Source organism: Podarcis filfolensis (genome assembly GCF_964270895.1).
Source record: "Podarcis filfolensis genome assembly, chromosome: 17".
Lineage (NCBI taxonomy): Eukaryota > Metazoa > Chordata > Lepidosauria > Squamata > Lacertidae > Podarcis > Podarcis filfolensis.
The window spans coordinates 9,564,905-9,590,785 of NC_139621.1; the positions used below are offsets into that span (position 1 = coordinate 9,564,905).

General features: G+C 46.4%; 1 protein-coding gene across 7 annotated transcripts in view; it reads right to left on the reverse strand.

The window, feature by feature from the left end:
* Positions 1 to 838: 838 nt before the first annotated feature.
* Positions 839 to 25,881, reverse strand: part of PRKCSH (PRKCSH beta subunit of glucosidase II) — a 39,773-nt gene continuing 14,730 nt past the window's right edge. For 3 of the 7 annotated variants that reach the window (XM_083593537.1, XM_083593535.1, XM_083593536.1), the window contains 11 exons: positions 25,362 to 25,446; positions 24,807 to 24,885; positions 22,365 to 22,451; positions 21,609 to 21,770; positions 20,398 to 20,494; positions 14,219 to 14,288; positions 9,160 to 9,249; positions 6,918 to 6,992; positions 5,757 to 5,856; positions 4,417 to 4,557; positions 839 to 3,897 (listed from right to left, as the gene is read on the reverse strand). In XM_083593537.1, the coding sequence (XP_083449663.1) occupies positions 4,426 to 4,557; positions 5,757 to 5,856; positions 6,918 to 6,992; positions 9,160 to 9,249; positions 14,219 to 14,288; positions 20,398 to 20,494; positions 21,609 to 21,770; positions 22,365 to 22,451; positions 24,807 to 24,885; positions 25,362 to 25,446 (977 nt within the window). In that variant the 3' untranslated portion in view covers positions 839 to 3,897; positions 4,417 to 4,425. The remainder of the gene's footprint in view (positions 3,898 to 4,416; positions 4,558 to 5,756; positions 5,857 to 6,917; positions 6,993 to 9,159; positions 9,250 to 14,218; positions 14,289 to 20,397; positions 20,495 to 21,608; positions 21,771 to 22,364; positions 22,452 to 24,806; positions 24,886 to 25,361; positions 25,447 to 25,881) is intronic. The other 4 variants (XM_083593538.1, XM_083593539.1, XM_083593540.1 and 1 more) reach the window with 3 other exon arrangements.

The window sequence follows — 25,881 nt, forward strand, 5'->3', positions numbered from 1 at the left end:
TCCCTTTGCAGACCATGCAGCCACCGAAATAATTTGCGTGCTTAAAGAACTGTTCTGAAACAGAGCCACTGAGCTAAGATGCAATTTGGAAAGCACAGCTCCTTTAGGGAGCTTTGCCTCCGGTTCCAGCTAATTTGGTCAAGACACTTTTCCTTTGGCTAGCCGGCTCAGATCCTGATTAATTTCTTCTCCCGCAACCAAACCCCTGCATCTGACTCCCTTCCCTGCATCTCGACGAGGGCATTTAGTGGCAAAACAAAATTCTCTTTGTGATCTGTTGCTTCTAAAATGGTCACAGCAATCTAGCCTCTTCTCGACTATATTTTTTCAAGTAGCAATAAGTGCCAGTTTGAGTTTACTAAAAAAAAAAAAGCGAAGTGGATTGAAATGGGGGTTGGAGCAGGGGTGGGGAGGGAAAGAGAGAATTCTGCATGCCAACGAAGGCAGACACCAGAGAGCGAGCGAGCGAGCGGGGCTCGTGGCATTTCCTTATGTTTGCTAGGCAAATTTGCTTCCAAATGATGGGTCAGGGTGCAACATTGAAGGGAGCAGAGGGTTTAAAGAATTGTCTGTCTGTTGTAATGGCGAGATCCTAATAACCTTTTTACATGCCCTCCACCCTCCCCACCAATGTATTTAGTCATGGGGCATGGTGGGGCTCAGGGGAAAAGATGACAGGCCTGGAGTACCTGGCCCCCAGAGCCTCTTTAAGCTTCACATGTGTATTGGGACAGTTTTTAAAAACAATATTTAAAAAAAAAAATCATGAGAGAGTCTGTTGATGTGGGAAGGGTTTAAAAAACTGCTGTTAAAAAAAAGAAAAAAATGACACTTTGCATTTAGTTTAGAATATTTATTACTGGGATTTCAGGCACGGCGGCTGTATGAATCTTTTACATGGAATTGTTTAATTATTTGTACTTTTCATGCCAGAAAATAAAAAGTTCAGAATCTTATGAGAGTCCGCTTGTCTGTTTATGTGATAAGAGAATTCTAGCAAGGCAGGACAGGGCATGATAAAAGTTGTCCTCCCTTCCAGAAGCCACCAACAAAGCACACATTATCCATAGAAACTGTTGCGTGTCGTTCTGAATAGGAAAAAAGTCCCGTGCCCTTTGCAAGCAAACACCTCTCTCCTCTTGCCAACAAATATTTTGGCAGTGTGTTTAATTTACATATCTACATCAGAGCAAATGCCCACAGTTGCTTCAGAAGCGAAGCAACTTTTCCAGACGAGAATTAGGGATGAGAAGCACTTTAACCACACAAACACCCCCCAAAATCAGAAGTGTTTTGATGTACTGGGACACAGCCCAGTGTTAATATTCATACGCCACACCCCACAGTTGCCTTTGACTAGGCTTAACCGTGCAGGGGTCCTTTACCTTACCTTTTACACATATAATATGAACATAGCGCAAAAAGTCTGTTTTGGATTGAAGGCTGGCTTGCACAACATGATGGGAAAGTCCCACAATGCTTGTAAATTTTGTGTTAGCCAGGGAGGAGAAAGTACAGTGGTACCTTGGGTTAAGAACTTAATTCGTTCTGGAGGTCCGTTCTTAACCTGAAACTGTTCTTAACCTGAAGCACCACTTTAGCTAATGGGGCCTCCTGCTGCCGCCACACCGCCACCACACGATTTCTGTTCTCATCCTGAAGCAAAGTTCTTAACCCGAGGTACTATTTCTGGGTTAGCGGAGACTGTAACCTGAAGTGTATGTAACCTGAAGCGTATGTAACCCAAGGTACCACTGTATATCTCGGCTGGCTCATGCAATCAAAGGACGCAGCCATGCATGTTCTCATGGCTGTTAACTGTTGGGATAGACACACACAATATACAGGCTTGTACATTTACTGAAGCAGATGCTCCACTTACTCTGGGTTACTCATACGTACTGGGGGAGTCAGCAGCAGTAACTAGGTGGTACCTGTGGTCTGTCATACAACTGAAAAGAAACAACACAGAGACGGGCTCTGCAGCTGGTGGGGGTCTACCTGCAGTGGATCCCATTTGAGTTCTATGAGAAAAAGTAAACAGGAAGCAGTTAACATACAGCAAAGGAACAAAGCCTGATCCTTCGTCCAGAGACTGAAGCCCGCTTTAATCTCAATTCCCAGTGGTTTGCCCAAACTCTGTCTTTTACTTTCTTCTATAGTGGTCACAATTCACTTATGTGGGGGGAAACTGAGCACTGACACCTGAGAGATGTTGCAGTGGATGGTCTGTCCCCACTAACAGATACACTCTGCATATTTAAGTCACTCTTGCAGGAACAATGAAAACACCCCTTATGAAGGGACATTTTATTAGCATAAATCAAAAGGGTCCATTTGTCCTGCTATGGCAACCAAGCATAGAAGCAAATGAATAGGGTTGGTAGAAGAGGTGCTAACTCAAGTTTTCCCTCCGCACGAGAGTCAAGTTTACTCTACTTGAACTGTGTTTTGGGGGATGGGGGAAATGAATGGTGCTTGTGGGAGGTGGGGCACAAGAGTCTCGCCCATCCATCCTTCACTGATCAGAGGATTTGATCCAAAGGAAGGGAATTGAGGGGTCCGCATACACACCCACCAGTTGAGATCTGGTTTGAGAACAGATGCTTCCATTTAATGTCTTGTTTTGCCAGCAGAAAACGCCTACGTCACCCCATGGGTGTGGGAGAAACACCTCCTTCCCCCCTGGAAAGATTGGGGGGGTGGGATGAGGTGGTGTGCCCCTCCCCCATCGATAACCAACTGCACATGCTTCCCTGCTTCTTTGCCCAGGGGAGGCTGAACCCATACAGTAAACATGTCCCCAGTCACCAGAGGGGCCTTTTGTCAAACCTACCCCCCAACCCCCTCTTCCCAACACCAGGCGCCTTTTGGGATAGGAGCTCAGATGGGAAACAATGGTGGCTGGGAGGGAAGTCGCCTCCCTTTTTGTTATGGAAATGCTCCGGCTTTGACAGCAATCGAGGGGAGCAGGTGAAAGGCACCAGCGCTGCCCTCCCCCAAAACCTTTATCAAGAGGAGCATAGCAGCCCTGGGAGGCCCAGTTCCCCAAAGGTGGAGGGGGGAGGAGGAAGGAAGAGGAGGGTCTGTTGGGTCTCATGCATCCTGTCGAAGTTTCTGCCAGCCCCTCCTGGAGAAATGACACATGCGGAGGCCACTGATAACAGCTGCATGAACGGAAGGCAGACATAAAACTGGCCATGTTGTGCCATCCCCCTTTCATACAACCCCTTCCAAACAACTCTCCAAATCTCACCTTTGAGGCCACAGACAGAAGAGAGCAGAGACGTTTATTGGAAGGGAATGTGGTGGTGTGTTTTTTTTTAATAAGAGTTCAACATCAGACAGCAGATTAAAACAACAACAACCAGGCTGTGATTGGCAGCGCAGAGGGCAGGCTAAGGAGCAGGTTCTTTTCCCAGTCTTCTTCTTTCAGCTGTGCAAAGTCTCAGACAGAGTGGAAATCTGGCTCGGAACAGAAAATGCTGGCAGGGGAGAGAGCTTCAGGGGAAAAGGCCTGAAGTCTCCGCATGGCTGAAAAGTAAGGGCTCTTCCCTCCACAAAGAAGAAAACGTTAAGAGGCGGAGGAAGCCTTTTCCCCAGCAAGAAAATGGCCCAAGCAGCTGAGCAGTCCTGTGTGTTGTGCATGATCTGGGCAGATGGTGCCCTGGAAGGAAAAAAAGGGGGGGCACACTCAATCCCCAGTGTTTCACAGGGTAAACATAATTATTCAAAAGCTCCAGAGTCCACTGAGGAAGAGCAGCGCGAACAGTGGAGAAAGGATGTCGGGGGTCCATGTGGGGGAGCCCCAGGGGGGAAGAGAAGTAAATTTTGCAGTGCTTCTTTGAATCATGTCGATTAGAACCTGGTCCCACTGACAACAGCTCTTTTGCAAATCTGCAGGGGGGGGAAATCGCAGACAGGACAAATCAGCCAAGGGAACAGAACTGACAGAGACACTGGTCTTCCTTCAATACATTACAAAAATAAGTTCTGATTAAGGAGAAGGGGGCAAGAGAGGCAAACGACTTGAGTAGTTGCCAAGTGGTGTAAAGGGTGGAGGAACCTTCTCAAAAAACTCTGCCCCCCTTTCCCAGCGGTGCTTTTATTTACTTTCTTTACGTACACAAAATTTATACACCACTTGATTGTATTAAAAAACCTAAGTAGTTTACAAGAAATATTAAAATTATCAATGAAAACAGCAAGCACAATTAAAAATGTTTTGGTAATAATTAAAAGCAAAAGTAAGGGATTACAGGACACCTGCCCGGTGTCAACCGGCAGGGGGTTCCAATGTGTAACTGCTGCCAAACTAAAAGTTTTTGTCTGTACAACTTAGAACATGGCTTTCCTTCCCCGTTTGTCAGCGCCCATGGCTACTGTGTCATCTTGAGACTTGACAAAGGAACTCACCTGCCAGCCTCAGAGTTCATCGTGACCGAGGTCTTTTGGCTCCTGACAGGCTGCTGGGGTGATAAACTCCATCAAGTACTCGCAGCGGCTGGGCTCTGTCGTCGATGTGACCACTGTCTCCTTGCCACATGTAAGTTTCACCTTGGAAGGAGAGAAAACAGGACATTGGCTACCCACTATGGAGTCTGTGGCTTAGGACTGCAGCTGCTGTGCAGGAGCCCATCGCTCTTACCGCTGCCTGTGGCATAAACCCTCCCTTATCCACTGTCATTTCTTTGCAACAGGCATAGGGAACCTCTTTGGCCACGCCTTGGGGATGCTGCTGAGCTGCAACTCCCATCATCCCTGGCTATTGACTTGGCTTTCAGACATGGATGAGTTGTAGTTCAGCAACACCTGGAGCACAAAGGTTCTCCACACCAGCTTTACAACGTACTAGCAACAGTGTCAGCCAACCATGATAGCCAACTCAAGTTTCTGCCAGGTGAGACAAATCACTGGGCCTGTTCAATGTGGGATGGGAGAATTCCTACTCTGATCCAAGCAAGGCAGATCAACCTGATCCTGAACTCACACAAAAATCCCCCATCCATCAAATCTTCCCAAGGGAAATCCTATTATGTTGGAGTAGATGAAGTGATTGTTGTTTATATACAGCAGACAGATGAAGAATCAGAAGTTATTTAATTTCTGAACTGTATCTTTTCTATTTTCTCTTGAAAGCTTTTTCCTATCTTTTTTCTTATCTTTCTAGCTTACTTTTTCTTTTTCGCCATGTTTTTATATTACTTAATGTTGAACAAAAATATATATTTGAGATTAAGTTTTGTATTTATAAACTCTAATAAAATTTATTTTAAAAAAATACAGAGAGAAATCCTAGGACATCACAGAGGCAAGGAATGAATGAATGACTTAACCACGGTCACTGCCCCATCCCCTCCGGCTGGTCTGCTAAAACTGGCAGCCCAGCCCCAGACTTTCAGATGTTCCAACAGGTAGCCAACTCTGCTTCCTACTTCTTAAAAAGTGCAGCTCTTCTGTTGAACTGCCCTCTTCCCATTCTCAACTAGGTTTCCTTCACTAACTGGGAACAGGGAGTCCATATTAATGGGCACGCTTGGGAGTAGAAAATAAAGGTTTGGGGTTTTCCGTTCCAGTTGAGCCAGAACTTGGGTGTGCTGGAAACCAAACAGCTTCACGCAGCCTGCAGACAGGGAGGCATACCGTCAGCTGGGTGACAGGCCACTTCGCCGCTGCTGGGCCTTGAAAAGGCAGCTGTATCTTGCTGCTCACCTGACCAAGCTTGCTGGTCTCTCAGGACTACGTGAATCACTTACTGTGGTGGATCGGTTGGGGCCTTGCCAGCAGCCTGTCCCGTGTTCGTACTTCATGACGCCAAATTTGTTATCCTCTGGACCGCTCCAGGAGCCCCACGTGCTGGAGAGGAAGCAACAACTCAAGAGCACCCAAAGTAGCCCCTGCTAATCATAACCTTAGGGAACATTTAGAACCAGATGGAGCCACTTCTACACAGGATGAATCTGCTCCAGGGTTGGCTGGTCTCGGGGGCAAGGATCTAGCCACCAAGTGAGGTCCTATCAGCACAGCTGACCATTTTCAGGAAGTTAAAATATGCAGCAAGGTATTTTAAAAACGGCACACTACACACATGAAGTTTTCTTCCCCGTTTCTAATTGAGTAGGTATTCTTACCTACTCAATGCTAAGGGGCAGGGCTTTATTATTCACACTGATAGAAGTGGTTATTATTATTTTATTCCTTATATATTACCTGCTCTCCACCCTAAGGTCTCAGGGCGGGTCACAACATAAAAAAACTTACAGTTAGAGAAAGAAGGTGGGTCCTAAAATATGCACCTCGAGTGTCAAAAGCCAGGACAAAGAGGTGTGTGTTTTAGATTATCCAGAGTGCCTGATGTACATCATCATGGTTGTAATCCTAATCCTTACAGCCCTGTAAGGTAGGTCAGTATCATCACCCTCAAGGTGAGGATTGTTAGGAGGTGTGCTAAGGCTGAGAGTCTGACTGGCATAAGGCCTCCTAGCATGTTGAAGAGCAAAGCCAAGGTTCAAACTATGCACTTTCTGATTTGTAGCTCAGCCTCTGCTTAGTCACTAAAACACTGCAACATCTCCCTGTTTAGCTTGGGAGGCTAGTGACCTCAAACTGTTGTGAAACACGTTGAATCCTGGAGCACTGGAGTCTCTTACCAAGCGGTCAGCAAAGTTTTTCAGCAGGGGGGCGGTCCACTGTCCCTCAGACCTTGTGGGGGGCCAGACTATTTATTATTTGGGGGGGGGGAGAGAATAAACCAATTCCTATGCCCCACAAATAACCCAGAGATGCATTTTAAATAAAAGGAGACATTCTACTCGTGTAAAAACATGCTGATTCTCAGACCGTCCACGGGCTGGATTTAGAAGGCAATTGGGCCGGATCTGGCCCCCGGGCCTTAGTTTGCCTACCCATGCTCTTACCCAAGGCTGGTCTCCGAGCCGCCATGTTTGGGTTTCTGAGACACTCTGCTGAAGGGACAGAGGCGATAAATATATCTGAGGAGGAAAAGAGCATAAAAGAAATCCATGAGATCCCTGTGCCATATGCTTTGAAGTGCCGATAATTAGACCATTAGACCTGGTTCCTAAAATGATGGCACCCAAGGCAAAATATATTTGGAAATGATACTGCTCGGGGTTAGATGGAATGGGAAAGCATGGCATGAAGAAGACTAGGCCCCTGATCTATCCCTTGCTTCCAAGATTATTTTGCTATCAACACCAGAGACTTAAGAATGTACGAGATGAGCTTCCCATTGAAACACACAGAATACAACTATGTGAAGCCTTTTGAAAATGATCTGCTTACAAGGAAAAATACTGAGCATCCAGAATAGAAGTCTTATTGGTCTATCAAGTAAAGAACAAATGGGGAACCTCCAACTTGCCAACCAACTCAAATTAGGCCCACCAGGTGTCCTAATTTGAACCACATGGCCCTTTCCCTCTAACCCATATGCCGCCAGGTCTAGGGTGGGTGATGGTGCCACTACACAGGAAAACCAGGAGCTTTTTGGTGCACTCTCAATGGTTCTTCTGCAAGCAGCGCCTGCGTTTGGCCCCTTTTAAATTTGGCCCCAAAAGCCAGCCCCGCTGCGATCTGCTATACTCAGGAGTCCCTGATCAGAGCTTCCAAGTGGTGTTGCATTCGGCATGGAATCAAAATGTGCTATCAAATGCAAGCCAGCTGGGACTGTCTCCAGTTGCAAGTTTCTGACTGAAAAAATCAAACTGTGCAGGCCAAGAAACATTTTTTCTTTGCAGGTCTGTTCGATGTCAAGCAAGTCTCCAAAAGGAAACATCATGATGACAGCAGGTGATTACAGGTGTTGTGCTGGCTGAGGCTGTTGGGAATTGTAGTTCAAAATATCTCAGCAGCTACTGCACTAGCTGGCTTGCTATGACCTGAGCTTTAGAAGGCAACACTCTCCTGCTTAATTATCAGGGTGGGGTGGAACACTGATGCCTATGATAACTCTTCTTACAAGGAGTTCTGCTTGTCCCCTAGTCCCCTCTCTACAAGGCATCTCCTACTATATAGCCCATGGCACAAAGGAAGCCCAACTAGGAGCAGGACCTTAAAGGGCTGGGCCATAACTCCCATCTTTCCCAACTACGGGCAATGCTGGCTGGGCCCAATGGGAGTTGAAGTCCATTTGGAAGGTGACACATTCCCCAACCTTGGTCCAAAGAATTGCAAGCCTCTTAAGAGCATTCACATCGCAAAGCTATCCTGCCCAATCACCAACACCATGGCCAAGAGGCACCCGAATTCCAGGCATCATTCAAAATGTTGGGGGACATGGGCTGAACCCAAACCAAACTTTGACCCTCAATACAAGATCCAGTTTAGAAGCTATAATGAACATTCAAGAGCAGTTATTTGTACAGTCGTACCTTGGTTTTCGAACAGCTTTGTTTTGGCTCCTGAACGTCGCAAACCCGGGAGTGACTGTTCCGATTTGTGAACTATTTTTGGAAGCCAAACGTCGGACTGGGCTTCCGTGGCTTCTGATTGGCTGCAGGAGCTTCCTGCAGCCAATCAGAAGCCACGGTTTGGTTTTCGAACATTTTGGAAATCGAACAGACTTCCTGAATGGATTCCGTTTGACTTCCAAGGTACAACTGTATATCTAGATCAAAGAACAGCACCTCTTCTCTTCTGACTGAGTGGAGAACCTCACTTCCCCAAGAACCAGTAAAAAATGTCTTCTGATGGAGCCTTATCTGCCTAAATTTAGAGTCCCTGGCTCCAATTTTGGAGCCGTCCATCTTCAGTTTTGAAGGGGGTGTCTTTCTTCTCACCCTGAGCTGCCCCAGCAAGCTTACCAAAAGCTAGCCGCATTGTTATAGAGGAATTTTCCATACTACCAAGCTACAGTTTTGGGGAGTAAAAACCAGCTTCCTTTTCATTAATAATGCTCGTCTTACGGTCAAGAACAGGAGCAAAGAACCTTTTGGCCAGATCTCTATCTCCTGCCGCTCTACAGGCTAACCCTGGCGGGTGGGCAGGCCACCCACCTACTTTTTGGCACCTCTGGAGTGACGGCTTGTAAGACACACAGTTCAAAGAGAGCACTCCAGATGTCACAGGGCTGAGCAGAGAGAAGAGAGCCACTCCCCAGAGGAAACAAATAGTCAAGCAAGGGACACAGGCACCTACTCATTAGTGGTGAGTTCATAGCACTGGCCGTAGAGGTAAGAAAATTCACCATGAGGTCCAAAATCAAAGGAGATCTCTTTCTCCAGGCTCCTGGGGGAGGGAAGGAAGAAGGCGACATTGTTAAAAGAAAAAACTACACACAGGCTAACAGGACGGAATAAGGTTAATGGGGCTAGGGAGTTACTGGAATATTCCTGGGTCAGTTTTAACAGAAATACAGGAGGGATGCTTTGCTCAGGAGGCAAAAGTAATCCAGTCAAAAAAAGGCTGAGAATTTCTGACCACTAAATCTGTCTTCATACTTTGAATTTCCTACTATTTAACATATACAGCAAAATATAGAGAAGGCATAAGGCTCCAAGACCAGAAGAGAAGGAAATGTTTATTGTATTTTTAACTGAACATTTTATCACATGGGATATTGTGATTTGAAAATTCTGAAGGCTGTTCCGAGTTGTGCCTAAGCGACAAGAAGCATGGATAGAAATTTAAAACAAGCAGGCAGACCTCCTGGCAGCCTTTAAGTGACTTTCTCTAGACAGTAGGCTCATAACTTTAAGGGGTATTTCCAGGAGTGGGAGGCCGTGCAGTTGATAAGGACAAAGAGTAAGAAGCTGTTAAAATCAAGGAAAGGTTTTGCGGGATACATGCGTTCTGTGGAGATGAAACCTCCTCTCAGGACACACATTATCCCAGAAAGGCCAGCAGGAGACGGGCGTAAGACAAAGATGGCAAAACGTTTCATGCTTCTCACAAATTGTCTTTTTTTAAAATGAAAAAATGATTTTTTAAAAACAAGAGGAACTGACGCCGCCATATTGCTGAGCCAGCTCAACGGTCCATCTAAGTGAAGCATGGCCTCCCCTGGTGGGCAAGACCTTTCCAGATTCTGCAGCAAAGAGGCAGAGGGCCATGTTACCCGCTCTTGAGTTACAGCTCCCCCCAAGCTGCCAACGCCAGGGAGCTGAGAGATGACGGCCAGCGTGGCAGCAGGTCCCTTTTGCTTCACTGACCACCAGGAGTCAAGTGTTATCCTGATATCGGTCTCCTCCGCCCTCTCCCGCTGGTGGAAGGCAAGTCCAGCCTGTGGCAGGGGTCAATGGCCTCTGCCCAAGCTCTTAGTTAAGTGGCTGTCTTTGTTCCTTGCCCTTATCTGCCTGTCCTCCCAGGGGACCGCACGGAGCAGCAAAGGGACTGGTTGGGGAGGCTGGATCCCATGGTTACCGCCCTGTCACCAAGGCTACTCCTAATTACGGGTCTCTCTCTCCCCCATGCGCACAGAGAGATGCAAAGCTCTTTGTTTAATAAAGGAACTGCCTTAGCCTTTAACCACTTTGCCCTGGTCTGATCAACATAGCTTTTAGGAAGAAGGAAAAACTCCTGTCCTCTCCTCCCTCGGTCTGTTGTGGCAGGACATGCCAAGGTGGGCACTTGGGTCCTAACCCAGACTTTGCCTCGGAGCCTTAAGCCACTTCTCTGTCTGCAACAGCCCCCCACCAGCAACCTGGGAAAAGTGGGGTAGCAGCGACTCAAGGCTGTGAGACTCTAAGGATAGGGACGAGCAAGTACGTTCGGCCATGCTGAAACTTTGAAGGGAGGGCAGGTAGTAGTCTTAAATAAAAGGGACCGTGAAACATCCTCCTTCCTTTAGAAGGGAAAGATGCCTTTCATTACTTAAAAAAAAGAGAGCTTGGAAAGATGACACCAACAAAACAGGTCTCAGCTGTGACTCCAGACTTCCATTAGCTGCTTACTTAGCTGACACATTTTCTCCAACCCCTACCCCCTTAAAAGCCTTCCTAATGGGACAAGCCAGAGATCTCCCTGGGGTGGGGAGGGGCAGTTTGCACTGCAAGCGCAGCGGAGTTATGGCTGGGTGGGAAATGCCCCATGTGGAGCTAATTCTGAAGAGGGACTTCAATTAAAGCTCTTGTTTTGCACCTGCTGTTTTAGGCCTAGTTCTCCCTGAGGGGATAAACATGTGTTTTGGCTGTATCACTTCAGATGGCTGGGGGGTGGCGGCTCGTATGACTAAATGTTCCTCCACGCAACTCCCCCTGCCCCCGCAAAACACACCCTTTCCTGAGCAGAGGAAACTAGCATATCGGAAAGGAGGGCTCTAGCCTACAGCTCCTTGACATGCTTGCTGCCTATCTGCAGAGACGGGGGCTTGGGGGAGGTCGCTCAGATAAACTGTTGGTCACGCAAGCCCCTTCCTGCCAGCTGAAGTGCTGCAGGCATGGCACACACTTACAAACTCAGGAAAAAACCCTAGGTCTGAGTGGCCATAATTGTACACTTTCTAAGGACTCCGGCTCACGACAGAAGCAGCTTAATCGCTCTGCCTGCACACTCTCTCCAGAAATCAGAGCCTGCTGTCAAGGCTTGCAACCTCTATGCCTTTCAAAGTTCTGGACCGAAAGTTGCTCCAGAGGCATAAAGTCTCTGCTGGTCAGGGGTGAGGAACCGGGGCATCCGCCAGATGTTTCTGGACTACAACTCCCATCATCCCTAACTCTGGCTAGAGCTATGGGAGTTGGGAATCCCACATCTGGACCAGGTTCTCCACCACTATCCTAGACCTACCCATCAAGGAATATTGAGATTGGCCATTGATACTGGGAAAGCAGCAACAGTAACACACTAAATATCAGGCTTTCCCAGATATATCTTAGCAGTTCATTACTCACTGATGCCTATATTTTAAATATTTGATGTACTGTATTCCTTGATGCGTAACGCTTTCATATTCTTCTATGATTAAACAGCATATAAATTTGTGCAAACAAATAAATGAGAAGCTACTGCATTGTCCCTGAGCCTGTTCAGAGGTCTTGGTCAGACTAGGGCGCCCGCATGGGCAGCTCACAGCCTGTCCTTGCAGGGACTGCCCTTGATTGGGGGGGGGGGGGAGGAATAAATCTGTAGACTCTCCACTTAAGAAGATGTTAAAGTCAGTACACAGGAAGCTGCACTACTATGCCCGGAATAAATTACATTTTCATAGATTTAATCTGTATAATTTATTCTGCTTCCTTAAAAAAACCCAAAACATATTTATAAGGAAGAGTAATAGATGTAACAAGACAAGGGCTTGTTCATTCAGACAAGCCCTTCATAGCTAGTTTGCGGAATAAGATTTATTTTAGCACACTCCTCTCGGACAGAGAAGCTCCTGCTGCACTTCCAAGCAAGCTAGTGGAAGATTTGTCAGAAGCAACAGGGTAAATGGTCTCAGGGACAGAGCATGGAAATTGTGCAAAAACCTTTGGCCAGAAAGAACTGGCTGGTAGACTTGAGCAATGCGCTGTATCACAACAAAACCTGCATCCATTCTAACCACTTGCAAGTGACTACAGCCATTCCGAAGATGAAGTGGAGAAAGGAAGGAACAGCTGATAATACTTACTTATCAGACTGGGAGTCAATGCAAAGTAATAGAGCACGTCAAAAAATACCACCATGCCACAATGGGTATGTGAAGAGACTCTGAAGATGCGGCCAGAAATCACCAAGCCACAGGGTCCGTTTAGTGCCTCTGCCACTGTACATCCCCTTCCACTGAGAAGGCGGCAGAAACCAGCAAAATATATCCTCCCCCAATAGCTAAATGAAGTGTCTGTCACCAAGGTCAGCCAAGCTAAGCATGCCGAGGTCTCCCATCTGCTCCCTGCATCAGCCCTCCCAGCCTAAGAACTCAGGAGTGGCGTGATTACGGCAATAATTATGTATGCAATCAATAGGAGACAGCTTGAAATTTATTTTTGGCTTCTATCCTTCTCCCCTCCCCCACCTGGGACCGGGGAAAGGTGGGGGGAGATGCGATTTGAATGGCAAGTGGCATCAAAGCAATGCCCAAACCCCTAGAGCGAAACTGTACAAAGCGCTCTTATCTTCACAGTAAAATAACGAACAGTAACCTCTCCTAACATCCTAGCTGAGGATGCACCAACAAAGTAAGAAACAGCAAGAAAGACCAGGCAAAGGATAGGGTTTTTAAAAAACCAGCCCTTTTAACTCTTTAAAAATCACCCTTGTGGTTCTCAACAGAATTCCCATGGACACACACACCTTGCTTTTAGCACATGGGTCCTCAAACACCAGCTTGCTGAGCTCCCCTAACTAAATGGGGGGTGGGGTGGGGAGAATGGCACATTCTTCTTTAGAGGGTGGGTAGCAAGGTGGAGGGGATAGAGAGGGAGGAGGAAAAGCCATATAGATTAGATCCATGACGATAAAAATGGTCCAGGAGCATAGCTGTCAACTTTTCCCTTTCCTTGCAAGGAATCCTATTCGGAATAAGGGAATTTCCCTTTAAAAAAGGGAAACGTTGACAGCTATGTCCAGGAGAAAGGACCTCCCTGTCATCACCTCCCCCCCCAAAAGACTTTGCCTACTGAAGCCAAGTGTACTACCTATCCAAACCATTAGGTGTCTGGGGAAATCACACAAACAGCTGGCTAGGGGGAACAAATTGCCATTGCTGGAAGCCAACGGGGAAGGGTCAGTGTCAAGCAGAAAGAAATATTGCAGGCCTCAAGGAGAATTCACCCAAGGCAGGGGTGAGGGAACCTCCAGCCTTCACAGCTAATTAGGCCTATCAATCCTCCCCGTTTGGCATGCCAGGCTGTTTTGGCCAAGCCATGTCCCCATACCCTACGCCTGACATCACATATATGACATCAGGCATGAGGCAGGTAAGGACAAAGCTGAACTAAAAAAAAAAAGGGGGGTGTCCAACAGTCCTTGTAAAGTATTATGTAGCAAAGCCCTTGCTCCATGCTCCACCCAGGTTATGCCTTTGCTCACATGGCTTGATTTCAAACGGGGAGGGGGGCAAAAAGATCACCCAATGCCATTGTGACTGAAAGGTGAGAGGCTTTCCCAACCTGTCAAGCTTGGCTCACCAGTAAGGTCTGCCAGCAAGACTCAGTCCCCCTAACTCTGATCTAAGGACTTTACTTACCCTTGCAAGTGACATGCTTTCTGTTCTGCCCCTCCTCCAGAGAGAAGCCCACCTCACCCTTGAGAGACTGTGGCTGCCAGCCCAAAGCCATACCTGATAGACTCCTCCATTTCTTTCAGGGACTTCTCTACCTCTTCAAACTGCTCTCGGGCCTTCTGGGCAGCTGGAAGACATACAGGAAAGTAAGCCTGGCTGCAAAACTGAATGAAAAACGTAACTCCCGCCAACTTTTCTGCAGAGTTCACTTCTTAATTAAACCAGCCCTGCTAATCAAACCAGTCCAACCCCATAGGGACACAGGTGGCGCTGTGGTCTAAACCACTGAGCCTCTTGGGCTTGCCAATCAGAAAGTTAGCGGTTTGAATCCCGACGACGGGGGTGAGCTCCCATTGCTCGGTCCCAGCTCCTGCCAACCTAGCAGTTCAAAAGCACGCCAGAAGTGCAAGCAGATAAATAGATACCGCTTCAGCGGGAAGGTAAACGGTGTTTCCGTGCACTGCTCTGGTTTTGGTGTTCCGTTGCACCAGAAGCGGCTCAGTCATGCTGACCACATGACCAGGAAAAACTGTCTGCGGAGCGGACAAACGCCGGCTCCCTCGGCCTGTAAAGCAAGATGAGCGCTGCAACCCCAGAGTTGTTTGCAACTGGGGTCCTTTACCTTTACAACCCCGTAGCAATTCTGCAAGGTGTAAATCAGGACCCTACAAGGCCTATAACAACCCACTACAGCAAGCTTCAGCAAACTGTGCAGCAGCCATGATGGACAAAAGTGGATGAAGAGAGTGGAAAGATTCAACTCTGGGCCACTCACGCGCAAGCTGCTGGGAGCTGTTCAGCTGATTCTCAGTGGCAAACGTGCAAGTCCCTGGCATCTTGCATGACAGTAAGATGAAATACGAGGTCATACTATCAGCACAAATAGGATGCCATTTGCCTTTTAAAACTTTCCCCCACACGGTAATCCACGATTTCTCTCTTACATTGGTTCACCTAAGTATGTCATGTAACTGACCTATACTCCTGACCCAGCTACTGATCAATATAAAAGGTGTTCAGGGAATCATTCTCTCTGTCTCTGCTCACTATCTATCCAACTCTACCTCATGTGCTCAGCTGAAGGCCACAGGATCCTGGCCCATAGCCTTGGATGACTAACTATGACCTTTATATCAGAATGCCAACATGCTAGGAGAGATGAGAAATTCTGTTTCACAACTAGATGGTATGGGGAAAATCAGAAGGAGGGTAAGAAGATTGTTAATGCTATTCTTATACAATTTGCAATCTAGAATGTTTTCTATATTGCCATGTTGCACTGTTTCAGGGTTATTTTCTTTTCTTCTTAATAATATTATCTTTCGTATGAAGATAATACGGCTTACATGAAGCACTGTACACCAATTAAGATGCATTTCAGCTACAATCTTGAGTTTAAGGCCTTTCATCACTAGTTATGCTTTATTGAGCTGCTATTGAGTAAGTATGAACACAGATTAGAGTGCCCAGTTAACTGCGCCATGACTAGAAATTGAACAGACAATGCAGAGGATGGTGATAGAATAGCACAATGCAAAGGCATAGAAAAATATATCACCAAGGACAAGTGCTCCACAGTAAGGAGTACAGACAACCAGACAAATATAGAAGTAGTCTTTTTCTTTACAATAACTCATGTATTTGATAGAAGTAGCATCAATTCGTAAGTCAACACCCAGCTTGGGGGTTGCATAACTAGTTAGCATGCCAGAGTCTCATTCGTTATCTTGAATTAACCAGACAAATCCCTCTATCCAATTAAGAATGGCCATGCACCACATGGGAAAGCTCGCCTGGCCCAGAGACAGAAAAAATAAGACAGATCGATAGCTCTTTCTCGATTTTGGGGGTGGTGGCGCATGGCTGCTCTTAGTTGGTGGAGCAATTTGTCTGATTAATTCTGATAACGAACAAGACTCTGGCATGCTAACTACCGGTAGTTATGTGATGCCCGAGCCGGGTGTTGACTTATGAGTTGATGTTACTTCTATCAAATACACGAGTGACTGTAAAGAAAAAATACTACTACTATATTTGTCTGCTTGTCTAAACTCATCATGGGTGACTAGTAATTGGCCAGGTAAGTGCTAACATTGATTGCTTGGTATCAAATTAATACCAAGTTGGCTAGTATTCATTCCATTTTATAGGAGAACCAGACTGAGAGCAGGACTTAGAGATCTGAACTGCACCAGTGAAGTCCAGATTTCCACCAGCTGCACTGCACTGCTTTCCCCTTGCAAGCACATTTGCTCTTCGCCTAGGGAGTTTAGTTGGCTTGCAAGTAACCAGCACAGAGAAGCCTTTCACATATATGAAATGGGAGATGCTCTGGAAATTCAACAGCCGCAGCAAGAAATGGCGAAAAAGCAACTGACTTCAACACTGGGCCCTGTCCAAAGGAAGGGGAGAACACAAGAAATGATGGATCTGCGGCTCAAATTCAGTCTATTAATAGCTACCTAAAAGGGCCATTTCCTTCTTACTGCAGACCACGAGCTAACCACTGGCCAATTTCTCCTTCTGGGAAACAGCTTAAGAGCAGTGCAGGAGATGCCACTCATCTCTGCCCTCTGCAAAGAGGAATGAAGCTATGGAGCACAAGAATTTGTAGTGACCTTGCAGCCCAGGACTTTTCTTTATATTATATTATATTATTATTATTAAAGGTAAAGGGACCCTTGACCATTAGGTCCAGTTGTGGCCAACTCTGGGTTTGTGGCACTCATCTCGCTTTATTGACCGAAGGAGCCGGCCTACAGCTTCCGGGTCATGTGGCCAGCATGACTAAGCCGCTTCTGGTGAACCAGAGCAGCGCATGGAAACGCTGTTTTACCTTCCCGCTAGAGCGGTACCTATTTATCTACTTGCACTTTGATGTGTTTTCGAACTCCTAGGTTGGCAGGAGCAGGGACCGAGCAACGGGAGCTTATCTAGATCAAGACTTAGGATTGCTTATCTAGATCAAGACTTTCAAATGGTCTCATTTTTTTTTCTTAACCCAGCCTCTCAAGAGCAGAACTATTCAATCCACTTCTCTCCAATAATACAAATGTGCCTCTACCAGAAAATTGCTTTTGTCTATTAAACAAAAGAGGGAGAAGAAAAGAGCAACCCAAACTGTTGCTGTTTATATGTCTGGACTGCACCATGCATCAATGGCTCCCTTATGTTCAAAAAACTACTCTTCCTCTACTGGGGGGTGGGGGGGAGCTTGCTGCCTCTGGATTCCCATCTCATGGCTAAGATCTCCCCTCGATTGCACCAACATTTTTTTTTTATCTTTCAATTTAGAATAAAATATGCCCATATATATATACAAGGGACGCGGGTGGCGCTGTGGTCTAAACCACAGAGCCTAGGACTTGCTGATTGGAAGGTCGACGGTTCGAATCCCCATGACGGGGTGAGCTCCCATTGCTCGGTCCCTGCTCCTGCCAACCTAGCAGTTCGAAAGCATGTCAAAGTGCAAGTAGATTAACAGGTACTGCTCCAGCCGGAAGGTAAACGGCGTTTCCATGTGCTGCTCTGGTTCGCTAGAAGCAGCTTAGTCATGCTGGCCACATGACCCAGAAGCTGTACGCCGGCTCCCTCAGCCAATAAAGTGAGATGAGCACCACAACCCCAGAGTCATCCACGACTGGACCTAACGGTCAGGGGTCCCTTTACCTTTACCTATCCCCATATATCTGTAAAAGTTGCCCCAAACTTTCAACCCTAAGTAGCTCCTTACAAGGGTTGGGAGTATAAGGAGTAAATGTATTCTCATTTTGTATTTTTGTTGTGAACTGCCCTGTGATCTTCAAATGAAGGGCGCTATACAAATTTAATTAGAATTAACAAAAACAACAACAAAACAACAACAACAAATTTAACACGCCTCTCTGGAAGAATTTATACAAAATAATGGGAATCTGGGATGCACCACCACCACCACCTAGTGGCTGTCAACTGAAAACTGTCCATACATCTCAAGTATATGTCACTGTCCACTCCCCAACTAGCTGGAATTATTGAAAAGCAGAATTAACTCGTTTCAGTACCTATAACTAATGCAAAGAGGAAAGGCAAATCAGAAGTTAGGCAAACAAACATGTCATAATCCCATGTCCATATTGTGCGTTTTGATGGCTTTCCACTGCTGCAAGGAGAAAACCACAAACAGAGCCACTCCCCCTTTAGCACACAGGAGCCACTTCAAACAGCAAGCCCGGCCTATTGATTGCCTTTTGCTTCGTGGACGTTAGATATCTGAGAAATGGTGCCTGCTTAGCAATGCTAATGGCGGTGATCTATTTGGATGGCGCACGTTCCCAGAACACAAAGTGCAGACATGCCTTTGGCTGCCCAGTTCATTTTATTACAGCTATAAAACAAGCTTTTGGCCACGTCTGGTACATTTTGACAAGCTCCGTTCTACAGCATCGACAGATCCTGCTTGGAAATTGGGTGGACTTGGAAGAACCTCTCAAGCACCCTGGGTCAACTTGGTCTTGACTGCATAGCTTTGGGTAAACTCAATCTTCCAAAAGACCAAGCACACCTGGGTCACTTGGAAAAGAGAGCGTCACATTAAAGTAAAATATGATGCTGAACTGCAGGTTGGTGAACCTTTTTCAGCCAGAGGGTCACATGCCCACCTGAACAATCTCATGGGTTGAGTTGTATATATGACTCTTTGCTCTGTACAGTAGGCTACAGTCCAGCCATATAAGAGTTTGTGGTTACTACATCTGCATCCCTCCATCCAAGCAGGCAAGACGTATTCTGAGCAGTACAAGGTCACGTTCTGTTTAGGCTGAGAAGAGTAGCCTTGGGAGGAGGAGTGGTCTGCAGAGAATCCTAAGGGCCAGATAAAGAGGGCTTAGAGGGCCTGAGGTCACTCCACCCCTGCCGAAGAAGTTATCTCACTTCAATGGGGTATCAAAGGCTTGGAAAGCCACGTGAATTCAGGAGGAGAAAGTGGAGGTGTGGCTACATGACAGCTAAACAAAGGTGGTTCCATGATGACATCTATCTGGAAGGAACTTACTGGAACACTAAACACAAACATCCTCCTCCCCCGCTGCCTCGTGCTATATTTAGACTCAAGGTGATGCTAAAGTGTCTTTGCCCTTTCCATAGATGTGACTCAACTTTTCCCAACAGAGCAAAAATGGTCAAGCAATGCAACCGTTTACAAAGATTCTACTCCAACGTTCAAATACAGAAATGTTTTTTTGAAAAATCAATACACACTGAATATACAGCATGGAGAGTAGCCAAAAGGGTGAGCTATGGAAATTCTTGAATACAGCTAGTGAAATACATAACTACATGTACACATCTGGGTCTGTCCCTCTCTCTTTCTTTGGTGCCATGCAGAAAGTTTGTATGATGCCCATTTCTCCGCCACGAGGCACTAGATGGTTCCATGGCAGGATTAAACCACTCATCTCACCCCCAATGGAGAGAAATAAGGCTATCAGTGGCTAAAAGCCATGATGGCTATGTGCCGCTTCCACTGTTGGAGAAAGTATTCTTCTGAATACCAGGTGCTTGGTATTGTAAGTGGGGAGAGTTGCTCTTGTGCTCAGGTTTTCCCATGGGCATCTGGTTGGCAACTGCAGCAACAGGATGCTAGACTGATCCAGCAGGGCTCTCACGTTCTAAGAGCAGCTTGATTTGCCCCATCTTGACTTCACACCTCTCCTTCTCATGTTCAGATACTTGTTAAAGCAAGCAGCTACCTGTAAACTCCTGCTTGCCTCATTGACTACTGTGTGAGAAGAAAGCTCTAAGCAATGAAGACATGACCAGTTAGCAGCATCAAGTGTTCATGGGACCTCACGTTGGAAAAGGTTAATTGGATCAAATACCTTCCTTGCATGATAAAAAGAAACATTGAACAGCTCTGATTTTTTTCCAGAACTTTTTCAAAATGAGGCAGCTCAAAATTTTCAGCCATGTGTTAAAAGCTGCAGCTCACCTCCTCTCGGAGCAAATGGCTTTTGTTTTCTGACCTGGTAGAACATCCATCTTGCTTGAAGTTCTTAAGCCTCTTTATGGCATTTATTTGAACAGAAAGAAAGCAGTAACTTTCTTTTGTACCATTGCTGGTTGACTCCACTTGGACTTGACCCCTTTTGGAAAATAGCTGTTTTCTGCACAGCAAGTTCACGGGCAGGCCTGCACACACTAAAGACAATCATGGTGTTTCTTGCATTTGAAAGGATGTTCTCTAAAGAATAGCTTACCTTCAATTAGAGCTTGTGTGGCTTCATCATAAGGGGGCATCGTCTCCAGTTCATCTTCTGACGCTTTGACATCAGACGATGGCTTGGGGGAAGGGACCTGTGGAGACATTGAGGCAGCAGGTGGCTATCGTCACTTTCAGTTCAAAAAGCAGCCCGCATAGACCATAAACAAGAGGGGAAAGGGGAGACTGGGAGAAACTGACACACAGGGACTGGCCATGCTTCACACCCTGAATGATTTTGTGTGACTGAAATGTGCCCAGAAGGGAATGCAGCCCTCAGGCTGAGGAAGGTTCCCCATCCCTGCTTTGGAGGGTAAGAGGGGCTCAGAGGGAGCGAGATGAACAAAGGACCCGCGTTGAACTCTCATGTACTTCCTAATGTTAAGCAACAGCAACAATAATTCTATGTGTGAAACTGTAGTACTAGCAACTTGCCATTCTTCTCATTACACCAGGCATAGCAATTTGTCAGGCTTTAATATTCCACCCTATCCCAAGTTCAGCAAAAAGCTCTGGAGGGGATGAGCCCCTGCTACCAGCATGGCTACTTTTCCACCCACCCTCTATAGTAGTGTTAGAAACTGAGATATGAAAGCTAGGAGCTAAACGATACCTTAAACCTAGGTTATGGGCACACCAACGGAATGTCTAGGCACGCTTTTCTTATAACAAGAATGCAAGGCTGAAAATGAAGGAACCGCAGCTAAAATATTATGTTCATTTTCCACATGGTCTAGTCCTTTCCCTTACCCACCCCCCTAATATTCTTAAGAGGGTCTCTTCTCCAATCTTCAGAGAGCAGATGGAAGTGGGGAGGCAGAAAAGGTCCTCCTTTCCTTCCACACTGCGGTTTTAATCTGAAATCTTAGCAGTACTACACCCAGAGCTCAGAAACTGCTCACGCTAATGAAATTCCCTGTCTCAAAATGCACCTAGAACAATGGGAGTTTCGAACACTGGTCTATAGGCTTGGGGTCAAAATTCTTTACTCAACACCACTCCCTCAACACCTTGCTCCATGACCAGCTGCTCTCTAGTCAAACATCCATGCAAATATTGTATTCAGAATAAAGTGTGCTAAAATAAAAACACATATATTTTCCTATGGTGTGTGTGATCTTGAATGTAAAATTTAAGTTAGGAGAGGGGCGGGGGAGAAGAATATCCCTGTATATTTCAGGTGTAGACTCCAGAAACTCAGTTTAGTACCTTCACCTCCTCATCAATGCTGTCTTCCTCAGGTTCTTCATCTTCATCCTCCTCCTCGTCATAATCGTCATCAGGAGGTAACTGGTCCACGTGGGCATCGGGCTGAGTATCTGGCTCTTCATCTGACGGACCTTTTGGTGGGGGTTGTACATCAACCAAGCTCTGGAGAGGGAAAAGCTGAGTTTAGCCCATCTTGTAACTCATGGCTGCCCTTAGTTAGTAACTGTTTGAAATTCTTGAGGAGCAAGGGAGAATGGATACCATGGATGTCACTCAGGAACTCCCAGAGCCAAGGTGGCCTGCCTTTCCATGAAAGACCCACTTCTCCAGTAGCTGCAGATGGAGCCATGATTAATACCTGCCAAGATGCTTCTAATTCTGCAGTCCAAACAGTTCTGCCAAATGCGCCGGTCTACTTATGCTTACCATTGATATCCTGCCTTTCTAACCAACTAGGAATTCAAAGCAGCATACAATATACCAACACTACATAATTTATACTGTGTAACCGAGGCTCCTTCAGGAAGGATGGGTGAGATATAAATTGAATAAGTAATATACGTGAAATCATCACAGAAATTTTTCAGAACATATTGATTAGTCCAAAAAGTGATGTACAAAATGAAGAAGAGTTGAAGCACAGTAATGACATCAAGCCAAGCATGGAACAAAACTGTTTCAGATATCAGTTCCCCAGAAAAGGTCATTCAAACTATTTGGATCTGTGGTAGAGAAAGACAAGGTTGGCACACTGACCTCTGGTCTGTACTTCTCCTTGATCGCTGCCCACACAGTGTCCTGGAATCTGGCCACATCCGCCTGCAAGGAATTGTCCAGTAAAGTCTGAAAGAACAGGAAAACTGTATTTATACACAGCTGCATATGTCCCAGGGCAAACCCATAGTTCAAATTAAGTAGCAATGCACTGTATCAGTCAAGTAGTCATCCTCCTGCTCCCCACAATGGTTACAGATTTTGGAAAGACAAGAGAGTAGCATTTCTTTCAAGCGAGCCAGACTGTGCAAGATCATTTTTTATAAGAAACATTAAAAAAAACAAGACAGACCCTGCTCTTTCAGCAAGGAACACCCCTTAAACAAGGGGTGGGCAGAAGCTGCGTTTGCATCTACAGTACTGGTAGATTGCTGGGTGATTTGCAGTAGATGGGCAAGGGTTTCTGACTCCCAGCAACAAAATGACACACACATACACCCCACCCCTCTGCCCTAAATAATGCTGCGGAAATGAAGAAAGCTTAGAATAACCAAAAGTGAGTACGGAAAGACCGTATGCACCATTCAACTTTAGCATGAAAGAACAAAAATTCTGAGCCCAGAAATTTGTTTAACTGTATGTCTTTTGCGTTTGGCTTCAGCTGGTGGCTTACGGGATTTTGGTAAAAATGACAACGAAACAGATTCTACAAGCCAGAGATCTGCCCACTCCTGATCTAAACCAATGAAACAGTGAATTCCCTAGGCTAACTATGAATTGTGTGAAGAGGTACCCTTTTCTCTGCCAATCATTTTTGGGGGAAGAACCTCATTTGTGATGCTCTCAACCATGCAACTCTACAGAACCAAGAACACAGATTGGGAGGATTTCCACAGTCTCTTCCATAGCCTTGATGGGTTCCCTTGGGATGAAGAAATGATGTAAAATAATAGTTTCAGCAGCCGGCAAAAAGAGCCTAAAAACACACTCTGAAAGTAGAGCAGGTTCAGTGTTACTGCCACCTTGTGGACACCTTAGGCGTAATAAATACCATATTTTTCGCCCTATAGGGCGCACTGGCCCATAGGACGCACCTCATTTGGGGGGGAATGAATAAAAAAAAATTATCCCCACCACCACCACGGGGCTGGGGCGGGGGAAGCCCGAGCTTCCCCCGACCCCAGCCCCCAGAACAGGCTGCCGCCCACAAGCCTTGCGCGCCGGGGGGGGGAGTTCCCCCGGGCGCTGCAGGCTTGCGGACACCAGCACGAAGAACGGGGCGTCCTCCGGAGGGTGCCCCGTGCTCCGCGCTGCAGGCTGCCACCTGCAAGTCTTGTGCGCCGGGGGGAGTTCCCCCCGGGCGCCGCAGGCCTGCGGACACCAGCGCGAAGCACGGGGCGTCCTCCGGAGGGCGCCCCGTGCTGCAGGCTGCCACCAGCAAGCCTTGCGCGCCTGGGGGAACTCCCGCCGGGCGCGCAAGGCTTGCGGATAGCTTCCTGAAGCCTGGAGAGCGAGAGGGGTCGGTGCACACCAACGCGTCTCGCTCTCCAGGCTTCAGCGAAAGCCTGCATTTGCCCCATAGGACGCACACACATTTCCCCTTCATTTTTGGAGGGGAAAAAGTGCGTCCTATAGGGCAAAAAATACGGTAAATCACACACTAGTAAAAAAGGGAAAAAAGACTGAAGTTGAAATAGAAAGATTTTCTCCCATGGGCTAATTTCCTTAAACATACATTCCTTAGATTTGTTATTCTTGATGCACTTTAAATTTGAAACTGTTTGAAACCTACATGTAAACGTCCGAATCAGCGTTCTGCAAACAGCGTTCACAACCCACAGTGGCGCATCTGCGCACGTGCGGGTTGCGATTTGGCACTTCTGCGCATGTGCAAAGCGCAATGTAGCACTTCTGCGCATGAACGACCAACGAAACCCAGAAGTAACCCGCTCCAGTACTTCCGGGTTTTGGTGGGTCCGTAACCCCAAAAAAGCAACCTGAAGCGTCTGTAACCCGAGGTATGACTGTACTGTTAAGAAAAGATCCAAGAAAAATCTGACAAAGGAAGTGAGCTATTGAGCACACAAAGGACATACTGGGAATGGCTGGAAAACAGTAAACTAAAGCAGAGTGTCTTCAGTAGAATGCCTACTGACACCTTCCCCCACTCCAATATACCCCCAAGCACAGCAAGTGACTTCTAACCAATATGGTGGGTGGGGGGAGGTTCACAGCTGGGCAGTATTTGGACACTCTTGGTTTGATCTACAACTTAGTCTACTTCCAGACTCCAGCCCTACTCCAAGTGTCAAGTGGTCTCATCTTAACCTAGCTTTTGGTGGGAGAGGAAAGAGACCCGCAAAGCACAGGAAGTGCATGAAAGCAGAAGGCCTAACAGAAAGAACGAAGGATAACCATGAACAGCTGTTTTCGCTTGCATGAGAAGAAAAGCCCTCCTCTATAAGTGCACATTCCCCACCATACCTGGGCTTCCGATTCTGAAAGGATCCCATCACCATCTGCATCTAGCTCAGGGTGCGTCTGGAGCTCAGCAACAGATATCCTGAAGGCACAGGAGGGCAATTAGGGTACTAGCCATGCCTTTCACAACTCTGCATACACAAAGACTGATATAGCAGTACCTGTGGCATGTGTACTCCAAGGTTCCTAGCTTTCATTTTACGGAAAAGAGCAAGTTTTTAGCCCTCATTATTTCTTGAAGACTTAAAGCATCACTTAGGGATGCTTTTAAGTTACAGGGTATCTTGTCTCAGAGCAATGGGATTGGGTTTGTGCCCTCTCACCAGTTTGAAACGTCTTACAGACAATTAATGCCTCCTGAGCCAACATGGCCCTTGAGATGGTAACAATAAGTGCTCCTCTGCTCCAAATAAATTCAGGAATAGTTAAGCACTAGAATTTGACATCAGGACACAAAGGGATCAGCAGCTGGATCAACATCTGTCCTGCCACATGCCTTTGACCACAGATGACAGAGTCTGTGAACAAGCTACTGAAAGAGGGAATCATCTCACTCACATGCCATCTCCATCATCATCCAGCTCGTGAAAGGCTTCTTCTGCTTTGGCTTGATCCCTCACTGCTCTTTCGGCCGCTTTCTGTTCTGTTGCAAAGTGGGCAAATAACAAGTTCAACTCATTCATTCATTCATTCAAAAAAACCAAAGTAACTTCCCTGCATAACTTCTAAAGTCATCTTCTCTCTACAACTAGGAGAACAGCTTTAGGATTTCTGTGCACCTCAAATCCTGTCCCTAAAGCACACATTCCAATGAAACAATAAGGTAGACACACATGTATTAAAATCTAAAACCCTGCAGACTTATTTGCCTGATAAATGCAGTCTTTGAGAACCACCAAGAAAACACATCCCATCCATGCCCTAACAGAAAAAGGGAACAGAGAGTCATGCCCAACATTTATTCTGCTTATTTTTCATTTCAAATTCATTCTCAACACATGGCAACGTACAAAGATGAAAAACAATTTAAGTGGCTTGATGACTACCCAAGAACTGTGCAGCTCCCTCTTCCTGAAGC